This window comes from Polyodon spathula, chromosome 7 (genome assembly GCF_017654505.1).
Source record: "Polyodon spathula isolate WHYD16114869_AA chromosome 7, ASM1765450v1, whole genome shotgun sequence".
NCBI classification, from domain to species: Eukaryota; Metazoa; Chordata; class Actinopteri; order Acipenseriformes; family Polyodontidae; genus Polyodon; species Polyodon spathula.
In genome coordinates, this window is record NC_054540.1 from 57,824,421 (window position 1) to 57,845,467 (window position 21,047).

The 21,047-nt window shown below is 40.0% G+C and overlaps 2 protein-coding genes across 4 annotated transcripts in view; one reads left to right on the forward strand and one right to left on the reverse strand.

The window, feature by feature from the left end:
- The window catches only part of LOC121318935 (oligophrenin-1-like), a 44,249-nt gene extending 31,485 nt beyond the window's left edge, over nt 1-12,764 (reverse strand). Inside the window, exon 1 of one of the 2 annotated variants that reach the window (XM_041256146.1) lies at nt 11,970-12,764. In XM_041256146.1, coding sequence (XP_041112080.1) covers nt 11,970-12,123 — 154 coding nt within the window. In that variant the 5' untranslated portion in view covers nt 12,124-12,764. The remainder of the gene's footprint in view (nt 1-11,969) is intronic. The other variant, XM_041256147.1, reaches the window with a different exon arrangement.
- Nucleotides 12,765-13,652: 888 nt separating this feature from the next.
- LOC121318936 (protein YIPF6-like) lies at nt 13,653-19,991 on the forward strand. 2 transcript variants are annotated; one of them, XM_041256149.1, is made up of 8 exons: nt 13,673-13,701; nt 13,960-14,129; nt 15,163-15,291; nt 16,222-16,300; nt 16,502-16,544; nt 16,795-16,920; nt 17,335-17,492; nt 17,968-19,991. In XM_041256149.1, the coding sequence occupies exons 2-8, from the start codon at nt 14,064-14,066 to the stop codon at nt 18,102-18,104; spliced, it is 738 nt and encodes a 245-aa protein (XP_041112083.1). In that variant the 5' UTR covers nt 13,673-13,701; nt 13,960-14,063; the 3' UTR covers nt 18,105-19,991. The 2 variants fall into 2 exon arrangements, with proteins under 2 accessions (XP_041112084.1, XP_041112083.1); XM_041256150.1 differs by lacking the exon at nt 13,960-14,129 and having other exon boundaries at nt 13,653-13,701.
- Nucleotides 19,992-21,047: the final 1,056 nt, after the last annotated feature.

Sequence of the window (21,047 nt, forward strand, 5' to 3'; positions counted from 1 at the left end):
CACTCTAGCAAAAACTGTCACACAACTAGAAATCACCCCAGTGAATACTGCTGTATGAACCTGCGACCTGGACCAGAGCTGGGAACATCCACAGCAGGATCAGAACGAGGGTGAAGAATCATGCTTTTAGTTACACTCCAGAGTGGGCTGACAATTAGGGAGGCGCCTAAACACAGATCACATCTCACCCAGCGCTTCTTGAAAAACAAGCCTGAGATTAAAGTGGCTCGGCATCCTTGGGGAACATCTCTGCAGCTCTGCTGGATGCCCCACCAGGGCCCCCACAAACAATCTGCCTTCAGGATGGTTCAAAGCAGACTGTGGATACAGACAGGCCCTGGCTTCTTGACAGACCCCACTCCTTTGTAGGCCCCATTTCAGCTTCCAAAACAAAAGCTGCAGATCAAACACCATCTCAGCATGGAAATAAAACACTGGTAAACCAAGTGCACAAGAAGGGGTGCAGTTTGTAGCAGAACAGTTAATAGCAGTACTGCAGCTATATGCATGTTCTTGCCGGCAGGCAGGCAGGCCATTATATGTATATTACTGAAGCGTTTGGGTCATGTTAGGCTGTGGAGAAGTTCCAAGCCTGAGCTAAATAGCACAGCGCTGTGTTCCAGTTATTTAATGCAATGCATGTTTGATGGCACCAGCCTGTCACTGCGAAATGTTTCACTTAATTCAAGTCTGCAATACGGCCAGGAACAGCGGATTTAGCGTAGTCCCAGGTGGTGAAACTGAAATGTGAACGAAAGGTGATAGTGAAAGTTTTTTTATTTAGCCATGTCCTTGAATTATAAGGTTTCACAGATTTCCAGCTGTTCCTAGTTAAGTATTCCAATTAAATTAATTACATATTACAAAACCTGATGGGATTGCTGAACTATAATATTATTTGAACTAATAAATATATATATATATATACTTATATATATATATATATATATATATATATATATATATATATATAAAGGAGATATGAAGTGAAACGGAGCTTACTCTGGAGACCTTACGACACATATAAATTGATGCTACTCTCTACTAGACGTCGAATCCCCCAAAAAACATAAAAGGAGTTTATTACCAAGCATCAGAATGCATTTTCAGGCTATCCCAAATGCAGAAAGGTGCCTCCACCCCCCTTCTTTATGACTAACAATGTCCCTGCTACTGTACATATATTTGTAAAATCAGTGTTTTCTACATACTGTTCACTACAGAGCAATGCAGAGTATGTAAATAAACATGGTTAAATCCAGAGAGGAAAGCATACTGCAACCTGACAGAAAGAAATGTGTTTACAAGAAAGTTATGTTTACATGAGTCACAAATAACTGAGTTCTTGTCTGTATATCTACAGGCAAGCGCTCTCAGAACTACACTCAGAGGACAGACCTGTTTGCCATCAAAACATCTCGCCATATTTAGTTGATCTTTCCTCTGTGTTGCACCCAGTTTAGACCATGAAAGCCAACTGTGGCATCATGTCAACGTTGACCCTTGGAATGGTCCACTCCCTCACCCTGCATTTCAAACACACAGTGGAGATGTTTTCTCCCTTTGGTATCATGAGCTACACTAGTGTATCTGGAGAGCAAATGTTTCCTGAGACGACATGAAACCCCAGCTTCTCAGCTGTTCTCCAGAAGAAGTCTCTGGGGAGAAACGTGTGAATGTTTCTCTCTGAAAGATGTTCACTTATGTCAAGCAGAATCACAATCAGACCTTGCCACAGCAAATCCCTGGAATTCCACTTTATCAACAGGACAGTGTCGTCACATAACTGCTGGTGTTTTTTTATGTTACTGTATGGTCTGTATGGTTTGAACTGCAATGTGTTTCCACTTCCAGCTAAATCCAAAAGTATTTTTTTGGTGACGAATGCAGCAGGTTAATTTTGTTCTTCTAGAGTAGGAAGGTCATTTTATCTGCCTCCATAGTTTTCTACTTAGCACCACAGGAACTTCCCGAGGAAGGCCTCTCCTTCTCATATTTCTTTTTTTAATTTTGGTTGTAGCTGAATTGCTGTCTCCATTTGAAGCAAACTGATACATCTGGTGCTGGTTTATGAATGCAATAACATCCTTATATTCACAAACGCTGACAGTAAGCTCACGTGCATCATGTTCCTGTTCTTGCTTTTCTAAATGCCAACTGAGCATCTACTCCAAAAAGAGTATAATCAGTGCGGAGGTGAATGTCTGGAAGTGTAACAGTCAGGAAAACATGCTGTAATAGTGGGCTACATTTAAATGTAGTAAACATCATGCTGCTCCTGTGCCACTCCCTTGAACTGCATTGTGTCTCCTGTACACACTGGTGCTGGCACCAGTTTCATGCGTTTTTTCCTCTGAAAAGACCCTGAGGGTTAAAAAGAAAAGGAAAAGAGAAGTGACAGATCTGTAAAAGATTTCCTCTGTCCTGTGTGTTGCAACCCTGGCTCGGCTCTTTATTTTGTTTGTATTCAGATACTGTATGGAAACGACTGGTATGTTGGAAGATAACGTCAGTGTGAATACTTACATGTGTTTCTTTGAGTAGGACTGTAGTGTAGCCTGCAGAAGCATTAGCAATTTAAAGGCATAGCTATACGCCATCATTTAAGAAAAAAAAGACACGTTTGTTTCCCTCATCCCCTCCTGTCCTTGAAGCAGGAGTTGAAGAATGAAAGTTTCAGATCCTTGATACATAGATATGAAATAGCTAAAGACTTGATTTCAGTGTTCATGCAAACGCAAAGATGCAGTCCCCAGGCTCTGAAATGTAAACCTTCCTTCAAGCCATTGCAAAGTAAGATTTGTTCAGACTGTGCAGGGAGGCTGGCTTCTTTGCTGAATGTAAACATTTCTGTCATGGATTCAATTCAACAGCCAGTGGCAGGTCAATGTCTCCCCTTGGGCCAACCACCAGACAGGGCTACAGGTGGAGATCAGGGGCCTTGTGGGATTCCTTGTTCCTAATTCTGTAAGAAAGTTCTGTGTTACAGTTCAGGCTCTTGATTAGACAGCTTTCCTGCACCTGGTCAGTGCAAGCAAGCAAAAAAAACCAACAAAAAAAACCAACCACCTTCAGTCTGGAGATGATGTAATTCTATTGCAAGCGAGTTTGTTTAAAGACAATTTGCAGCTTATGAGTCATGAAGTTCCATGGGGGATTTAAAAAAATAAAATAAAAATACAATGTTGCATTTTCTGTAAATGTGATGATGCAGTAGATTTCTCTTTTCCATGACTTGTGTCTTAGATGCAGATTTAACAGCAGTAGTACAGTGTCAGCATTAAGCCAGCTAGAACTATTCCCAATTTAAGCTATTCACTTTACCTTGCAGTATAAAACTTTTTATCATGTAGTGTGTATAACTGAGATAGTGAGCTATGGGGTAGACACATCAAACATCCCACTATTGTATCAATAGAGTGTGGTCACTTCATTAAGACAAATATATTGCTGTACTTCTGCGTAACTCGACACAGTACAGCAGTTACTGTGCATATCCAGGAGTCTGCTTCAGTACAGTTCCTAATAAAGTGGCCACGGCCTCTAATGGTGCCTTCAGGGAGCAATCTTAACAGGAAGTCTTGGGTTGGATCCTTGAATTAACACAATGCAAACCTGGGATCTCCTAATGTGTCCCTGGCAGCTTTACTGTAAGCGATAAGAAAGAAACTCAACAGCCAACTCAGCCTCAATAAGCTGACATTCTAACACACAGTATGGGAACTGAGAAAAGGGGAGATGAGCATATTGCAAAACTGAAAGCGAGAATCGGATGTGAATATGAAACTACCCAAGTTATTATGCAGATCTGTGGTTAAAAACCCAGAGCACACAGTCCACTGATCATCTACAGTACTGTACTGCAGTAAACCCGGTCTGCTTAACAGCAGGAGGAATTACAGCACCACTAGATTCAGTGTCTATAGATAATTGCCTACCCAGGCTATAAGGCTGAATATTGTGGATGTGAATATGAAACTCAACCACAAGGGCTTATACAGATGGCTTGCCTTATCCACATGGCCAGGAAATCCCCTCAGCCAACTGGGGGTGAGATAAAGATGGTCTGCTTACAGTAATAACTGGGCTTGAGATAAAGAGGGTCGCTTACAGTAATAACTGGGGTTGAGATAAAGATGGTCGCTTACAGTAATAACTGGGCTTGAGATAAAGATGGTCGCTTACAGTAATAACTGGGGTGGAGAGTTAGCAAGAACTAAAGAGCAACTCTTACTGTATGGCAGTAAAAAAGGTCAACTGCCAAAACTGACACACGGTCAATGCAACTTTGATAATCTATTAATCTCGGCAGCTGCCAATATGTTCTAGTACTGTAAATAGCAATGGTAAACATAATAAAAAATAGTCTCATCCATCAAAATTGAGTAAGATTTAGACACTTTTGCAAGTACATGAACAAAAGCCACCCACTTCTGTTTCCATGGCTTGTGGCTCTTTACCAATTTAATGGTGATAATGCTGTTTAAATAGCCAAGAACGAGCACGGACACACTTTCAACAGCTCTCCGGTACGCAAATGCACACAATCTGGCCGACATTTAAAATGGAGACTATGTCCAAAGCATGAACTGACTCCATTAACTCATATCACAATGAAAGCCCTTGTTCTGCGTATAACCACTCGATTGTGGTGGAAATGAAATATGTAATGGAATATGGCTGCCCAGCGAGCTCCATGGGACGCTGCTGTCAAAACAATGACAACACTGTACCCTCCCCCAGCAAGGCCACGGGACTACCTCTCTCCAGTAATTCTAAATACCACCGTCCTTTTACTCTCGGTAATCCTGTTACAGCAGCCTTTATTAACACCCGTTACTAACATTCACTGACTACAATACAGCAGATTACGTGGGACTTTACGAGTTGCACAGTGTATTAAGATCCAACATGCCTTACACTGGAAGATGATGACTTCTATCATGCGGGCTGATGCATCAAGAGGAAAGCACCATGTATGTACAGTATACTCAAGATACCACCCTGGCACCCACTGGCACACTGACTGGAAACATAACACAGTGCTGGACAGGTTGAAAAAGGGTTTTCATTAAAACTTTTAAATATCAGGATTTAATTTCTGTTCCGTTGGGATTAATATGGAGGGCAATTATTATTATTATACACGTATTACCACATGAAAAAAAACATATTATGCCTCACTCAGGCAATCAATACCACAGTAAAGAGAGTGACTCAATCTGAAATTTTGAAAGAGGAATTGGGAGCGCACACTGGTTCAGCTTGTTTCTCATTCCTGTTTTTACATTTTGTATGCTGTGCAAATGATGTGGCAAAAAGGATGAGATGGCATTTAAAGCATTTAACGTTCTTCTTAACTATTAAGCTGGTTTTCAAATCCATGAACTGGGTATAGTCACTATGCTGTACTACTGTAGGGTCTTCTCATGGAAAGTGCCATGGCTGGGTAAGTAATAATAGAAAGGGCCAAATGGTGCCACTGTTAGCCAGCTCTATTTCCTGCACTTAAGATTCAGCTCTAGCTTTACTAAGATAATTGCACACTCTGAAAGCATTATCAGGGGAGGGGGATCTTTAAAAATAAGCACATAGGGATGCAGGTCTAAACTTTTCTTTTTTTTTTGGTTCAGTATTTCCAACCAGTTTTCTACATTCAAGAGAGCTTTGATGAATGCCCATCTTCCTAATTAGATTATCCACAAACAGCTGAGTAGTAGCTGGTGTTAGCTGCAGGGTGTGATTGTGTCAACGGCAATAGATTACTGGGAACCCCACACAGATTATTAGAGTGCAAAATTACCTGTAAGTAAATTATTTATTATAGTATCATGCCTTACTGTAAAGGTCATAGTCTTATATCACGCCTGAGAGTATTATAAAACTCTATAGATGACTCATGTTAATTTTCTATTGCATTTATCTGCTGTACAGTAGAGAAGACCGGTGAGAAACAAGCAGATTCTTGGTTTCATCTACTGCAAGACAAAGGTGCTGAAATCCAAGTACTGGACTTGCCCAACAAGAAAGCTCCTCACACAACCCTGCCAGAACACTTATCTGTGATCAAGGGTTCTTATCCTGGTGAAATAAACCAGCTGAACCCAATGGAACTACATGGTTCCACACTGCTGATAGCCATAGGCATGTGATATAATGTATACTGTATTTGAGAATAAAAAGGTGTGCTGCTAAAAATACAGTACTGACTTTATAACATGAAGGCATGGTGTTATTCAACTGGTCCAAAGTTAGTTCTTTTGTGAACCAATACTATGAAAACTAGCTTATTTAGGGTAATAGTCTTATTTGGTGTAATGAGTGTATATTTAAAGAGAAGCATAGCAACTCCATTTTATGCAGTTAAAATGATTTCTGTGATCCTGCAGCTTTGTCTAGGTAGCGGCCAAGAACAAACACAAAAATAATTTCAATTGTTTAAAAACCAACTTGCTCAAGGCTGTTTTATATTTTTGTCTGCTATTGTGATGCTCTGGGAATAAAACGATCAGCCCACCAGCCCTGGAGGTTTATGGAAGGGCTCCAAATATTACATTAGTTCTGGGCAGTTCTTTGTGGTCAAAAGTAAAACAGGTTTCTCTAATTTCCAGGAAAAAAAAAAAAAAATCATGTTCTACATGTCAAGAGAAATCAGTTTTAAAGTTTTTGACACTGATATAAATTTACACAGCAGGAATACCTGCTGAATCATGCACTGCTGTCGGTCACAAAGTGAAAGCCACCAAACCAAAAGATGAGACGATTAGCCAAGCGAAGCTCAGAAAATTACCTCATACACTGATGAAAAACGTATCTGAAACTTCTGTCGCTTTCATTTTCTTTTTGAACATATTATTCTTACAATAATATTATTACCTTTCAGACTGAGTGTTTAGAATCATGGAAGAAGCAATCCTACAACAGGTAATGATGCATGGACTCTCATACTGCACAACTTTGCTTTACTGGTGTAGAAATAATGGAAGTAGGAACAAAACTAGAATTTGTGAGAAAACACACTCTCAGCTCTGCCTCTCCTCGTACGAGAATGAATATGTGAGTGGGTGTGTGAATATTTACAAAAATACAAGCAGGCTTCAGCTGCTGCGATAGACCCGGCTCCTGACTGACTGGAAAGAAGAACAAACACATTCATACACCTATCAGGTTGAGAAACACTCCACCTGGACTGCATGTCAACAAATACAAAATTCCAGATGTGTTATTATAATACTTATTATGTAACTTAGCATGTATTTACAGGGTACACTAGCTCTGAAACTCTGAGGAAACTGCTGCTCAAAACAGCTATTTAAGCTAAAATGGGTATGTGAATAAAAACCAAGCATCCCCCCGGGGTCTTAATGTAATAATGTAGGGGGAATGGTGTCTCTGATAGACTGGTCTGTAAACATAAGGTAAAATGCTACAATACAGTGTAAAGTGGAAGAGGTACATGCACAGTACATTATGTATAATTAAATGTTTCTGAGGTATGACAGGAGGTTAGAACCATAAATCAAGAGACTCGTGATACACAGCTGCGTACACAATGTGTGGTCAGCATTATCGATATGGCCGAATACAACGTGGCAGTGAAAGTGTTCACTTTTACTGGCAAGGGACCTGACTGACAGAAAACAGTTTTGTGCTGATTTTCCACTGTATCTGTCTTTACCTAGCTTTGAGCTTGCTAAGGGGAACCTGCCATTGGACAAGCTTCCTCATTCCATTCAAGCCTGACAGCCCTGTGAAAAAGGCACACCTACAGTATGCAGTCACGCCACTCTGCTCAGAAATCTGCGAAAACAACATCATGTCCATCCCAGCATGCATTGTACTCTAGTGGCTATTTGGCGCTGGTGCTGTGCCAACATGTCTTGATAGGGTAACTAGGCTTAGTTTTAGAACTGGATTGCTTAATGCAATGTTATCCAATCTAATAAGCATTGAGCTGGACACAATGAAAAGAGGAACTCACAGAGCAAATACTGTCCCTATCAGACATTCCCTTTGTGTGTATTACTATAGTAACGCAAACGCACACATAAAGTCATTATTTTCCCCCATCTAAAACATCGAGATCGTTCAATCATGCCTGCTCAAGGGAGGTCAGACAGAGGCGAGGTTAGGTGGTCAGCTGCTTGGTGAGGATAACAAGAAAATAAACACATGCATCACCAATTCAACTTCTGCGTTCAGTAATGGTGACCTGATTATCTCACCTTGACTCTCACTTCTCTTCTATATCCAATAGAAACAAAGATTGATCAAATGCATTCTTCAGCTTCAGCTCACAAATCCGATCACAGACACTGTTCTCAGTATCAGGGTAAAGGAGAATTTCAATAAGGGTTCTGCATGGGGTGTGTGTTGCTGTTTTACATTGATGCTGCATGAAGGCAAGAATTAAAGCAATTACAAATATGAACTAACAGACACCAGTAACTATAGTTCAATAGCTAACAATAACCAAACAAAGACAACCTGTATTTCTGGAAAGAAAAGAAAGAAAAATGCCTGGAGCACGAATGCCACATGTGGAGCAGCAACTTGAATCCACTGTAAGGCAACTGCTTGTATTAAACAGACAAACCAGTTGATAACATCTTCAAAGCCCACTTGAACTAAAACATTTGTTCAGCTACAGTATTGCAACAAGTGTAACAGAGATGGACATTGCAAGTGGATAATACAGAGGCTGCAGTGGAATAAGGTCAATGGAAAAGCTGCTGAGCAAGGAGGAGGGTAAAGATGCTTTGCAGATTCCCTGAAGAAGGCATCTTGCACAAGCACTGGAATTCTGCAGCAGACACAGGAACTGTACACACATACTGTACAGCAATGGGATATGCAGCCCAGTTGCTGCCTAGTTAATGCACTTTCAGTTTCAAGGGAAGTGAATGTCCACAAAGAGGCTGTTCTTTAAAACCTAAACCTGATAAACCCTGTAATTTGACACTGAAAGTGCTGTTATCTGCTGCCTGCAGAGCAGTTTGTATGTTCTGTAAGCATTTTATCAACACTGCCGCAGGAGCCTGGGTGAGGGTATGCCATGAACTTCACAGTGATAATGTTTGGTCTGGTTGGAGTTACTTGTTCCTATCAAATCTGCGTGTTACTAAGAACCAATTATCTGCAGCATGCCTTTCAGCAAACAAGAACAGTGGGCACTGCAAGCCCGGAAAGCAGTACATGCCAACAGACGAGTTTGTGGTACTGTTAAACTCAGTAACCGTTCTCTCTAGGGCAGTGGTTCCCAATCCCGGTCCTGGGTACCCACTGTGTCTGCTGGTTTGCGTTCCAACTGAGCTCTCAATTACTTGACTAGACGCTTAATTGAACTGATCATTTGCTTAATCAGACCTTTTTAATTGTTTTCAGCTCTTAAACAGTTGCAGAGTTCAAGTTACTTACAACATTTTATAGCTGACTTGACATATGCAATTGATTACTAGCTCAAAACAATTAAAAATGTCTAACAAAGCAAATGATCACTTCAATTAAGGGTCTAGTTAAGTAAATGGGAGCGCATTTGTAATGAAAACCAGCAGACACAGGGGGTACCCATGACCAGGGTTGGGAATCACTGCTCTAAAGGCTCAGAATAATCTCAATCTCTACACTGTGAGCACTGCAGACTCTTTGCAGTGTCAGATATAAATGTCTGAAATGAAAAATAAACTGATTAAGATGGATCTAGACTAATGCAGGTCCATAATTATTCAAACACAGCAATGCTGAAAAATCTGCCAGTGTAAAGTCTAACCAATAAAACCACTGCCGGAAACGCTGTGTTCATTTAAAACCAAGTGTGAAGATCAGCATCATTTGGTAAAAAGCTAATGCAGGAAACTAACATAACAGTGAAATAATGGTTAGGTCATTGAGTTGTGGGTGTGATTGTGAAGCATGGAAGACTAGTGTGAAAATCAGTGCCGGCATGGTATTGCACAACTGTGCACATTTCCAACTTGAACATTACCTTGCCTTTAAACTTCCAAACCAGCAGCACTCATTCAAAGGCCGTAAGCATCAAAACCCAAGTGTACTTAAATGGAGCTCAGACGTGGTTAAACCGGGTTATTACAGCAATACACTTTCATTGCAAAACTAGACCACATAGACCAACATGTCATTTCCCAGTCCGCTGACAGCTCCACATTTAGAAGGGCCCAACCTAAACTGTACAGTACTTGCTGATTAAGACCGCAATTATAACTCTAAGTTAGCCATAGTTTCACCGCTGCTTGCTGTCCTGAACCTCCAGCCACAGGTACTGTACGTCCTCTATATTGTGAATACTGGCTTGTGATGTGTCTATGTCCTGTACAGTAGGTTGTATTCACAAGTTACTGAATTACTGCAGTTTATAGCGTGGGGCGCTGTGCAGGGCAATGTGACCTTGCTGACATCATAACCCCATTTTTGGTTGTCTGTCTGTTTGCAAGGTGTCTATACTATGCCACAATTCAGTGAGCAATACCACATTCACTACTGACAGCCACCACTGACAGCATCCGACAGTACTACCCATGGATATTCTCAGGGAGGCTCTCTATTTATTCATCTGTGTCTTCCACACTACTGAATACCCCTTCACTCCGGTCTCCCTGCCCCCAGGGCAGCTGCCCGTCTCCCCCACCCCTCTGGATTACTCCTATGGTTCCACTGTGCAAACCTGTCCCTGTGACTTCACTCCAATACCTTCTCCTGGAGTGCTCCAGGTGCTGTGCAGTAACACACCTTCACCCTCAATGCGGGAACTTGCAGTGCAACAGTAGTCTGCCTGGCGCAGGTACTCACTTATCATATACAATCTCCTTGGAATCAGGTAACTTACTGTATATGAAGTGGAGACGGAGATGTGGTAATTATGTTGGTCTAGAGTTTGGGGGGGTATTTTGCTAGTTGTTGCAGTAATAGCAGTAGTATTGGTGGTGGTGATCATGGTAACAGCTTGCAGTCATTTCTGCACTAGGTTTGCTGCAGCTAAGCTGTGTCTTTCTTCCCCATGCGTCAAACCTGTCTTTGGCCCAAGCTGCTGAGGTATACGAGCATTCACAGGTCCCTCAGTGCTTCTGCAATCTTTTCTGACAGCTGTCTTCATAAGGGTTGAGGGTTTATCCACACCTTTACACAGTACTTACAGCCCACGTACCTCACAAAGTGCTGTTACCTTTTTATGCTGTGTATACAGAAACAGTAGGAACATCATGGTATCTTTTGCAATTAAGGGCCCATTTCTAGTAATTTCCCAATGGACCTCAGCGATCGTCTGTAGGTTCTGTTCAGCACTTTACCAGTTGACACTGCCACTCACCTTTAATGAGACTGCACAGTACTTACAGGATAGCAGTCCTCTTACTGCCACTCACCTTTAATGAGACTGCACAGTACTTACAGGATAGCAGTCCTCTTACTGTCGCTGAAACAGTGAGGGATGTGTGGATCTCTTAAACGTTAATTACATTTGGAAGTATCAAATGTGGGGGGGTTATTTATTTTCACATCAAGATCAAGTACCACAGGTCTGTTCCATCTACACTCTAAATTACCTCATGGAACCTATTTAACATCCTTTCAGGTCTAATCAGGTTATTATTTAATGACATGTATAAACCCAGAGGAGTCCAGACCCTGGCCTTACTGATCTGTGCACCCCTGCAATAGAACTACGTCAATGGCACAAGGAAAGAGTTTATCAACATCCCAGTGAACACACCGTGGTCTGGGATTAAATCCAAATTATAGCTGCACCAAAGGCAGGAGGATGATTGCATATTGTTAATAATATCATGTGCATGTTATTGATTACTGATAACAAGAGAAATATAATGGGAATATGTACTGTAAGCAAGCACAAAACAAATGCAATATAGGAAAGAACAAACACAAAGCTCCTCGACTTTGACAGGAGGTTTATGATACGCAGTTAAGAAAGAACTATTGTAACGTACAGCACTTACTTTTAATGGTGCTGATAACGTTATTGCCATCCTTGATCACTTCCTTCAGGAACCGGCTAGTCCGACCCAGTTCCTCCTCGTAACATTTGAGTCTCTCCCTGAAATCTGGGCTGTCTAGGTAGCAGTCACTGAACTCCAGCGGAGGATGCCCCATGATTGCTTCTTAATATGTGTGCTTTAAATGTAGCCTCTACCAAAACAGCACGACACACCTCCTCGATACAGTCTGACCAGCAGCTTTCGGGCTGTTTTTACATCCACACTTCTGTATATTGTCAAATCCCAAATACAGCCAGTATCCAGCTGTGAGCTCGCGCCCAGGGGCTCTGCAAACGTATCCTTCTAGCGCAGCGGATCGATTTAAGTCATGTTGCCGTGCACTGACCAAGATTTCCGCAATGACGATGAATTCCAGTCAGTTCTCAGACATTGAGCTGGAATTGCAAAAAAAGACCTCCTTTGCAGCCGCGCGCACATGTCATCTGTGGTTTATTTTGTATGACATTAGTAATATGCAGGCTGGAGCGCTGAAACGTGTGATTGCTCCCTCGTGAGTGGAGTAAAGATATCTGTTTAGATGCCCCTGTCTATCTGTGAACGATCTCCACAGATTGTGCTACTCCGGGATTTCCTTCTTGTGAAGTGCACGGAATACAAAATTCAGGCTGGGCAAGGAAACGGACCTCCCCCGTGCACATCCGCACCCCGGTTTTAAAGCCGTAGCGGCGCTTTTCCAAGGTTTCCTCGGCTGTGCAGCCTGAAGCCAAGACAGGAAGGAAAAGCACTATCAATACCCTTCACATAAACTTGCTGACTTCTTTTAACTTGCATAGTGTCGTTAGCATCGCGTAACAATGCATTAAGGGTAACACAAGTAAGTACATGCATTGCGTTAACCATATGCTACCTACAAATCGCTTTCTTTGTCCCTTGCTTATTACCGGCAGTAATACCAACTGGAGATTTACGCGGTGTGTCCCGTACCGCTTTCCTTTAACATGTGAGGTTAAAGAACTACATTTTTAAAATGTACACAGATTTTACCCCTCAAATAGGACGTTACAGAGATTTACAGAGTCTGTATCATTGTTTTTGTTCCTCTGAGCTGGAGTCAGCAATGCATTTGTCGCATGCAAGTTAGTTCAAATGTTTTGGACTGAACGTATCTCTTTATATAGTGTGTTACTTTAGCCAAGCTTCCAGAATAGAAGTTAATTAAATTCACCGTGTTCGGTCAGGGAAGTTCCACATACATAAATGTAAAGAGTCTAAGGTAAGCCTTTTTTTTTTCAATAATTGACACACTATGCCCATGCAATTATTAAATTAAGGCACACAAAAACAAGTAAAACCTCTGGTTTATTTATTTTTAAAAAATATTTTCCATTTATAGTTATAACTTGACCATTGGCAACCAACGATTATATATGTGCTTTATTTATTTTCTTTGTCTCGTGCAATGCAATGTAAATAATTTGTTGCGTAAACAAAGCATTAAAATAAAACAAACTTAACCCTGGCCTAAATTTCCACACACAGTCTTTAGCGGAGCGCCTCCTTGCGGCTGGGGTGCTGTACTGCAGTATTTATTCGCAAAAATCCCAATTTCTTGACGTTCAAATCCTTGGACCGAAAGGGGCTGTGTCGCTGACTGTTGTCGTCTGTGTGTTTGTCTCCACGTAGCTTCAGATGAGTGAAGATGGCGGAAGTGGATGAAGCTAGTAAACCCCTGGTGAGAATAATATGTTTTATTTTATATTTCCCTTCTCCAGAGCGTGCCGGGTTCAAGCGAGGGGGTGTCTGATTGCAGCTAGGAGTTAGCGGTTTGGTTTCTGGCGGTTTTAAATGTGCGATATTTAAAATACGAGATTGTAATTACTGTAGGTATGTGAACAGGCCTATGAAGGTGTAAGTGTCGTTTTGTTTATAATTTCTGGAGTGGCGTGTGTGGTCCACAGACAGTATTAGGCATGTTTATTTTACCCATTAGTGGTGTTAATGGAGAAAGTGCAGCCAGGTGAGCATGCCGAACGGCTTTCCACGTCACTGGATTCCCATGGGACAGTGGCAGTAGCGTGATGTCATCATATTGAGATGGGGAATGTCAGGGTGGATGGACCCTGTGGCTTTGATATACCAATCCAGTTCTACTTACTGCCAGTAAGTACATCGTGGTAAAGTAAAACTGTACATTTTCAGAGGTGGGGGTTATGTATTTATGTATGCATGCATGTGTTACTAGAGGAGGTTAGCATTGCATCTGCCTCAGTGAGAAACATTTTTTTAATCTATACACGAATACAGGGGTCTCCAACTCTGGTCCTGGACAGCCCCTATCCAGCAGGTTTTATAGGTGTCTTTACATCATCAGTGGCTAAAGATCTGGAACACCTGTTAATCTCGACTAATTAAGGCAATAATTGGTTCAATTAAGTAACAGATTAAATGAAATGAAAACCAGCAGCCACAGTAGATTCTCCAGGACCAGGGTTGGAGACCCCTGCACTAATATATATTTCTGCTCCCACTATATTATTTGTGTGCAGAAGACACTGCAACTGTTTCATCATAATTAATGTGGGTAATTTTCTTTAGTGTTACTTAGTGCTGAAGTAGTTAAGTATGGCATAATGCAGGTGTCTTTAATGAAAAGCTGATTTATAATACGGGTGCCAGAAGAGTTCACAGGGCTAATGTGGAGATAGGCAATCTTGGTGGATGTCTTTAGTCATTTAATTGAATGACCCAAACCCCTGACCAAGTCCTAACACTTTACATCTGGTTTCCCAGACTCTGATTAGCACTTATCTGAAACTGTCAAAGTTATGTTAGGTAAGGTAGTCTAAAATGGCATTTTAAAAGTAGTTACTATGCCACTTTGTTTTCTTAGTAAAGCATTATACCATTGATTAGTCATTACTTGGTGACCAGCTCGGAAGAATAAAAGAAACTCCTTTCAGGGAAAAATAAATATAAAGCAGTATTTCCAGGATGGAAATGACACTCTAATTGCATAGCCGTCTCACCCATTCCAGGTTTTACTATGAACTTGATGAGCTACAGTGGTAACAAGCACAGATCTGTCGTATTAAAATCATAGAAAAAGCAGGAATGCAGTGGGAGTCTTTGATTTCTCCTGCAACTAATTGTATGATGCAAAAAAAGTGTGTGTTTATTTGTTTGTTTTTTGCAGTTTGCAGGGCTGTCTGATGTGTCCATCTCTGGAGATATCCCTGTGGAAGGAGAGATCACAGTTCCAGTAGGGTCTCCGTCACATGATGATGAGTACTCTACACTCGATGAACCAGTGAAAGAAACCATTGTGAGTTTACATATTTAACTAGAATGGGAGGAGTACGGCTTTTAGTGTGGGTAAATTAAACCAAGCGTTATACTAGTATAACAATAACAAGCATGAGATTACATATCTGTTTCTGAAAGTCACAGTAAATTCGTTTTAAGTCTTTGTTTTCAAAACCTTTTGTGACACATTTTCACTTTAAACCAAATATTTTAAAAAATGTATTACATGTGTCCGTATACGCTGGAGCATCACTTCTGCGGCATCAAGCTAGAAACAACTTGACCAGACTGTGAGTTCCCTACTGCAGTTGAAGTCCTCCCTGCCAATTACACAATGTTCATACGCTGAAGAAATAACAAAGACTCAAAAGAGATTCAAGACACTGTTTCTAGTAATCATGATCAGTTGGTTAAAGAAAGCCTGATTTCTAACTTGAACTTGGCTGCTAGACATCTAAAAGACTGTTGAGAAAAGCACTCGATCATTCGCTATTTCTTCTGCTTACAAAGTCTTGTTGTTGAGTCAGTGAAAATGTTTTGGCTGCCCCGTCTTTTTAGAAATCATGCTCTTTAGACACAAAGAGCGCTTTTTAGATTTAAGTTCCATTTAATAGAAAATGCTGAACTGAGCGTCTTGGATTTTTGTGCACTGAGCAAAACTGAAACCAGCCCTCAAAAAAGAAGCTGCATTCAGTGTCTATTACTGCCAGGAAAGAATCAACTTTTATATAAAAGGGAGAAAGTAATGGGAATCTGTTAACAGTACAACATAACTGCTTAAGGGGCTTTATTTATAAAATGTATTATGAGTAGTGTGCTGAAAATCAACCGGTGAGCCCTGTAATCCACGAATACTGATAAGATTACTGAATACCTTTTATGGAGTAAAATGTATACTGTATTTATTATGTAATTTGAGTCTTTTTTTTTTTTTTTTTTTTTTTTTCAGCTGAGAGATTTGAAGGCTGTAGGAAAAAAGTTTGGCCATGTGATGTATCCTAAGAAAAGCACAACACTACTTAGAGATTGTAAGCATAAGCTTTAAAACGTATTTTTTTTAGTTACCCCGTAACATTGCACTGCCTATGATGATGCTGTTTGTTGGATCTTGAGTTGCTGTCAGCATTGCAAACCAACTATCATCCGGGTCATTGACGTTAGTAATGTGTATTTGTTGGGTTTACATAAACTCTGCTGCACTGTAAGATCTTTTTTTTGTTTTTTTACAGGGGACTTATGGGGTCCTTTGCTGCTCTGTGTCACATTAGCTCTGTAAGTTAAAGGCATTTTATAAAACTATATATTAATATGAATGGTTTACTATGGTTATATTATGTAAAAAATCCTATTCTACTTTTTTTTTTCTTTTTGTTAATCTATATTGTTGCATATCAAAGGTTATGTTACAGATTTCTTGAGGGTGATTGATGTTTTCGGCTTGTATCTCAAGAATGAATATATACTGAATGTGAGTGTGTGTGTGAGCCATGGTTTGATAGACTCCCTGTCCTCCTGTCTCCAGCATGCTGCAGGGGGGGTCTGCAGACAGCAAAGAAGATGGAGGGCCCCAGTTTGCTGAAGTGTTTGTTCTTATATGGTTTGGATCTGTCATTATTACATTAAATTCCAAATTGCTGGGAGGCACTATGTGAGTACTGCTTTTTTTTTTTTTACGTGAACAAAAACATGTCCATGGTTTATTTTTTTATTGAGATTGAAGCAGAGAGGGGAACAGCACAAGTTGGCATTTCAGGCTGCTAAATGCCTGCTAGGTTCTGGATATGGATCCAATGTGTACCTTAGCTACTCCTAGCACATTCCTACAAATGTCTCATATCATAGTAATTGTTAACTAGTTCCTGTATTTTCAACTACAATTGTTTTTTGAGACATTGGATCTGTTCTATTAGTCTAAACAGCTGCAGGTCTAATTACTGCCACCGTTTATTTAATTAAAGCAGAGCCTGTTTGTTACAAATGTAACACAAATCAGATATCTAAGTGCATGCAAGTCTAGTGTGTTTTCCGCCGGCATCATTTTTCCGTTGTGTTCTTTTCGCAGTTCATTCTTCCAGAGCCTGTGTGTACTGGGATACTGTATCCTGCCTCTGACTGTTGCAATGATTGTCTGCAGGCTGGTGCTACTAGGGGGCACCGGGACAGCTAGTTTTATTGTTCGATTTATAGTAGTGGTTGCGTCGTTTGGCTGGTCAACGTTTGGTAAGTAGTGTGTTTATTATTATTATTATTATTTTTTAAACATTGCCAAGTATTGTACAGTAGGAAGCAAAACAATGCATCTGTTGAACTTGTATTATACCAGTCCAGTCCACATAGCTCTAAGGATGTAGTGTGATGTTAGTCCAGCAGGTGGAGTTATTATACAATATTAAGAGGAAAATATGGTTTTAGTTCTTTGTTTTTTTCAGAAGCCTAATTGTCCACTTACAATGAGGACAATAGCAATAACATGATACAGCTGTTATTCAGTGTTTGATTAATGCTGCTGTTTAAAAACAATAAAACTAATGTTCTCTTAGTTTTATAACTAAAACAACACACTGGCCTAGAGATTAAATCCATTTAATAATAAATTGAGGATGGGGGGGATTGGGGATTGTGTTTTGGATCCAATGTGGTGGCGTTGGTAGTTGATACCTCTTTACTTTAGATACCCTTTGCTCTCTCCCTGCAGCATCCACAGCCTTCTTGGCAGACAGCCAGCCTCCAAATCGCAAAGCCTTGGTTGTGTATCCAGTGTTCCTGTTCTACTTTGTCATCAGCTGGATGATTCTTACCTTCTCCCCATCACACAGCAACACAGGGCCCTGAACTGACAGCATTTCTCCTGAAGATTGAGACTGTTCTCCACTTCCATTTGGGAAGGAAAGGAATTGGAAACTGGAAGGTTCAGGGTGACAACAGCGGCGACAGCCCAAAATGACCTGCATGTGTTTTAAATGATTTGAAATAACCCTTAGGAATAAATGCATTAAACATGGAACTGGACCCTATGTTATCTTTTAAAATACCATTATTATTTTTTATTGAAGTCTCTCATTAATCTGTAACAATTTAGCATTTTCAGAGAATTGAAGAATAAGAGAATATGCATGGAGCTTGATAATATGAATGGTACCTAGTCTCTGTGGATTCAAAAATACCCATCTCATGCTGGTTTTACAGGTGGATTAAAATAGTTGTTTGCCTATGGTAGGTTAAAAAGTCAACCAAGTAACATGAGAGCCAGCAATGCAGTGCTGTTTGAAACACCAAGTATTTCAGCATTTAAATGACTGGTTTTCCAGTGTACTGCTGGATAGAAAGCATTCCCTGACTGTGAAAGACAGCAGAGCTATCCTGATGAATACTTCAGGTTTTGGATTCTTGGTAGAATTTGTTTCAGAAGCAACTGGCATAGTACAAGTACAGTCTAACTCAACTGCACTCCCAATAAAACTGAATTACACAGGGATTGTTTGTATAACAGTGAGCCACCCTTCTTCAGGAAGAAGTGCAAACCCTTTGTTTGCTGATTCTGTTCCTCAGCTTGAATTGTGGTTGGGCTATTCTATGCTACTCTTTTGTCCACAAGTGAACTGCACTTGAATATTACAAAGTTTGCAATTCCAATACAGTTCTGTTTGTTTCAGTAAAGATTCTGTAACCTTGCTGCTTGTCTGGATGTGTAGAAATGGGTGTATGTTTAATGTAAACACTATCTTTTATGTTTAACTTGTTCTTTTAAGACTGTGTTTTATTGTAACAAAAATACAGGTGTAGTGTTTGTGATCTAGGGGGGGTTGAAATTAGCAATGACATTGTAACAAACTACTCTTTTTTAATTTTATTTATGGAATTACATAAATGCCATTCATTTCACACACACACACACACTCAAGTCTGATTTATGAATCTCAACTGGGTTCTGAACAGTCCATGCAGGTATGCAGTTAAAATACTGGATGTATAAATCTGGACCATTATTATAAACCATGTGTGTTTTTTTTTTTTTTTTTTTTTTTGGGGGGGGGTCTGCAGTTCTTACACTGTTTAATAAATACATCTGTTACCTGCAGCTCTGAATCTCGGTTTGATAGATATGAGTGAGTGACTTAGAAAGTTATGACATTTGCGATTCCAAGCTTACCTGTTGAAAAGGTTTACTGATCTCGTATTAATAGATGACACAAAACATTAGCGTGCTCGGATGATTCCGCTAATGTGGTTGTGTTTTGGGTCAGATACTTTACATGGGAAATGTTTATTGCGCTTCAACATATCTATTTTTTTTTTTAAAGCAGGGAATATTAGACATGCCTTAACGTGTTGTGCATGTAAATAAATCCTTATGTCTTTGTTATTCCACACTTGAAAGAGAGGTTTGTCCCCTTCAATGAATACACTGGAAAAAATGTCAATACAAAAATATATTGTTTAAAATTGCCACCCTGAACAGTACATTTCTAATCTAAAAGATTCATTTTTATAATTAGATTTTCTTTGCGAATGGATATTTGTTTTTCAGTGAAAGTGACGCATCGTTTTCTAAAGCAGCGTACTTTAGACATTGCTACTGTTTCTTAATGTCTGCTGTAAATGTCATCAGAAAATAGCAAATGTTTTCTTTCTGTTGTGCATGTGTATACTGAGCTTCTCAGAAGAACTGTAAATGAATTGCACATTTAAAAACTGATCATTAAAATTTGACTGGTTGAATATCGGTTGTGCATGATAGTTTGGCTTTTTTTTTTTTTTTTTTTTTTTTTTTTTAAAGCAATAGTAAGTATATGAGAAGATGTTGGTTCAAGAACAAATTGGATGGGCGTGTGGAATAATTGTCCCATTGTTTTCCAGTGTATCTGCCCGGCTGCAGTTCTCTGCTTGCAGTCAATGCTCAGTGTTTGGAAAGTATTTCCCCTGCTGTGTGAAGCACCTGCCTCAGAGGGTGTACTGCATGCTGTCCACAATTCTATTTTAATAGCTTAAACTTCGGTGGACCGTACTGCATGCTGTCCACAATTCTATTTTAATAGCTTAAACTTCGGTGGATGGAAATACTGCAGCGCTAAAACTCTTAAACCTGGAGTATTTTATTGTATACTTCATTGTTGTTTAGGGATCTCCCATTTATTTTTCAAGGCATCCTGAAGACTGGAGTTGCAGCAGGCTGCAAACTGGGAGATATGCCCTTTCTGTTGCAAAGCAGAACTATTAGGAATGCAGAACATTGAGTTAAAAAACAAACAGAAAAAAACAAACAAGGTTGTCTGTTTGGATTACCTATAGAACACCATCACCCCTGAGTTATTGGAACGCAGTGTACAGCTGATCAGCCATCTAAAATGGTGCCTGTAGAAATCTTGATTAAAAAAAAAAAAACTCTTAGTTCTGATGTAACAGATATTTATACTGCTTTGCCTTTATCACTGCAGTTCTGATGGAAAGATTAAGAGCACCTAGGCAAAGCCAGACATATGTTTTAACATTCTGTGAATGCTTTTCAAGGATTGCAGATGAGCCAGTGCATGGCACATTGCTTTCAAAGACTAAGGTCCTGTCTTATATGTTTGATTATACTACTGTACTGATTGAAGCTTAAATGGCCTCAAACTTTTTAAAGCATTTTTTTTTATTAGCAACCTTTTTTATGTTAGAATAAATACTTGAATACATTTACATTTGGAATTTGATTTTGCAGCTGTATACAAGCCAGAGACATAGGCAACTTCCCTGTATGCTGCTCTGCACAGAGTGCAAGTCTTTATTGGAAAC

Bases quoted from the DNA above. Each gene is read 5' to 3' on its own strand.
- LOC121318936 (XM_041256149.1), top strand. From the start codon at position 14,064: ATGGGGAATGTCAGGGTGGATGGACCCTGTGGCTTTGATATACCAATC. The intron at 15,292-16,221 runs GTGAGTTTACAT...TTTTTTTTTCAG, and splicing joins AACCAGTGAAAGAAACCATT to CTGAGAGATTTGAAGGCTGT. The intron at 16,921-17,334 runs GTGAGTACTGCT...TTCTTTTCGCAG, and splicing joins AAATTGCTGGGAGGCACTAT to TTCATTCTTCCAGAGCCTGT.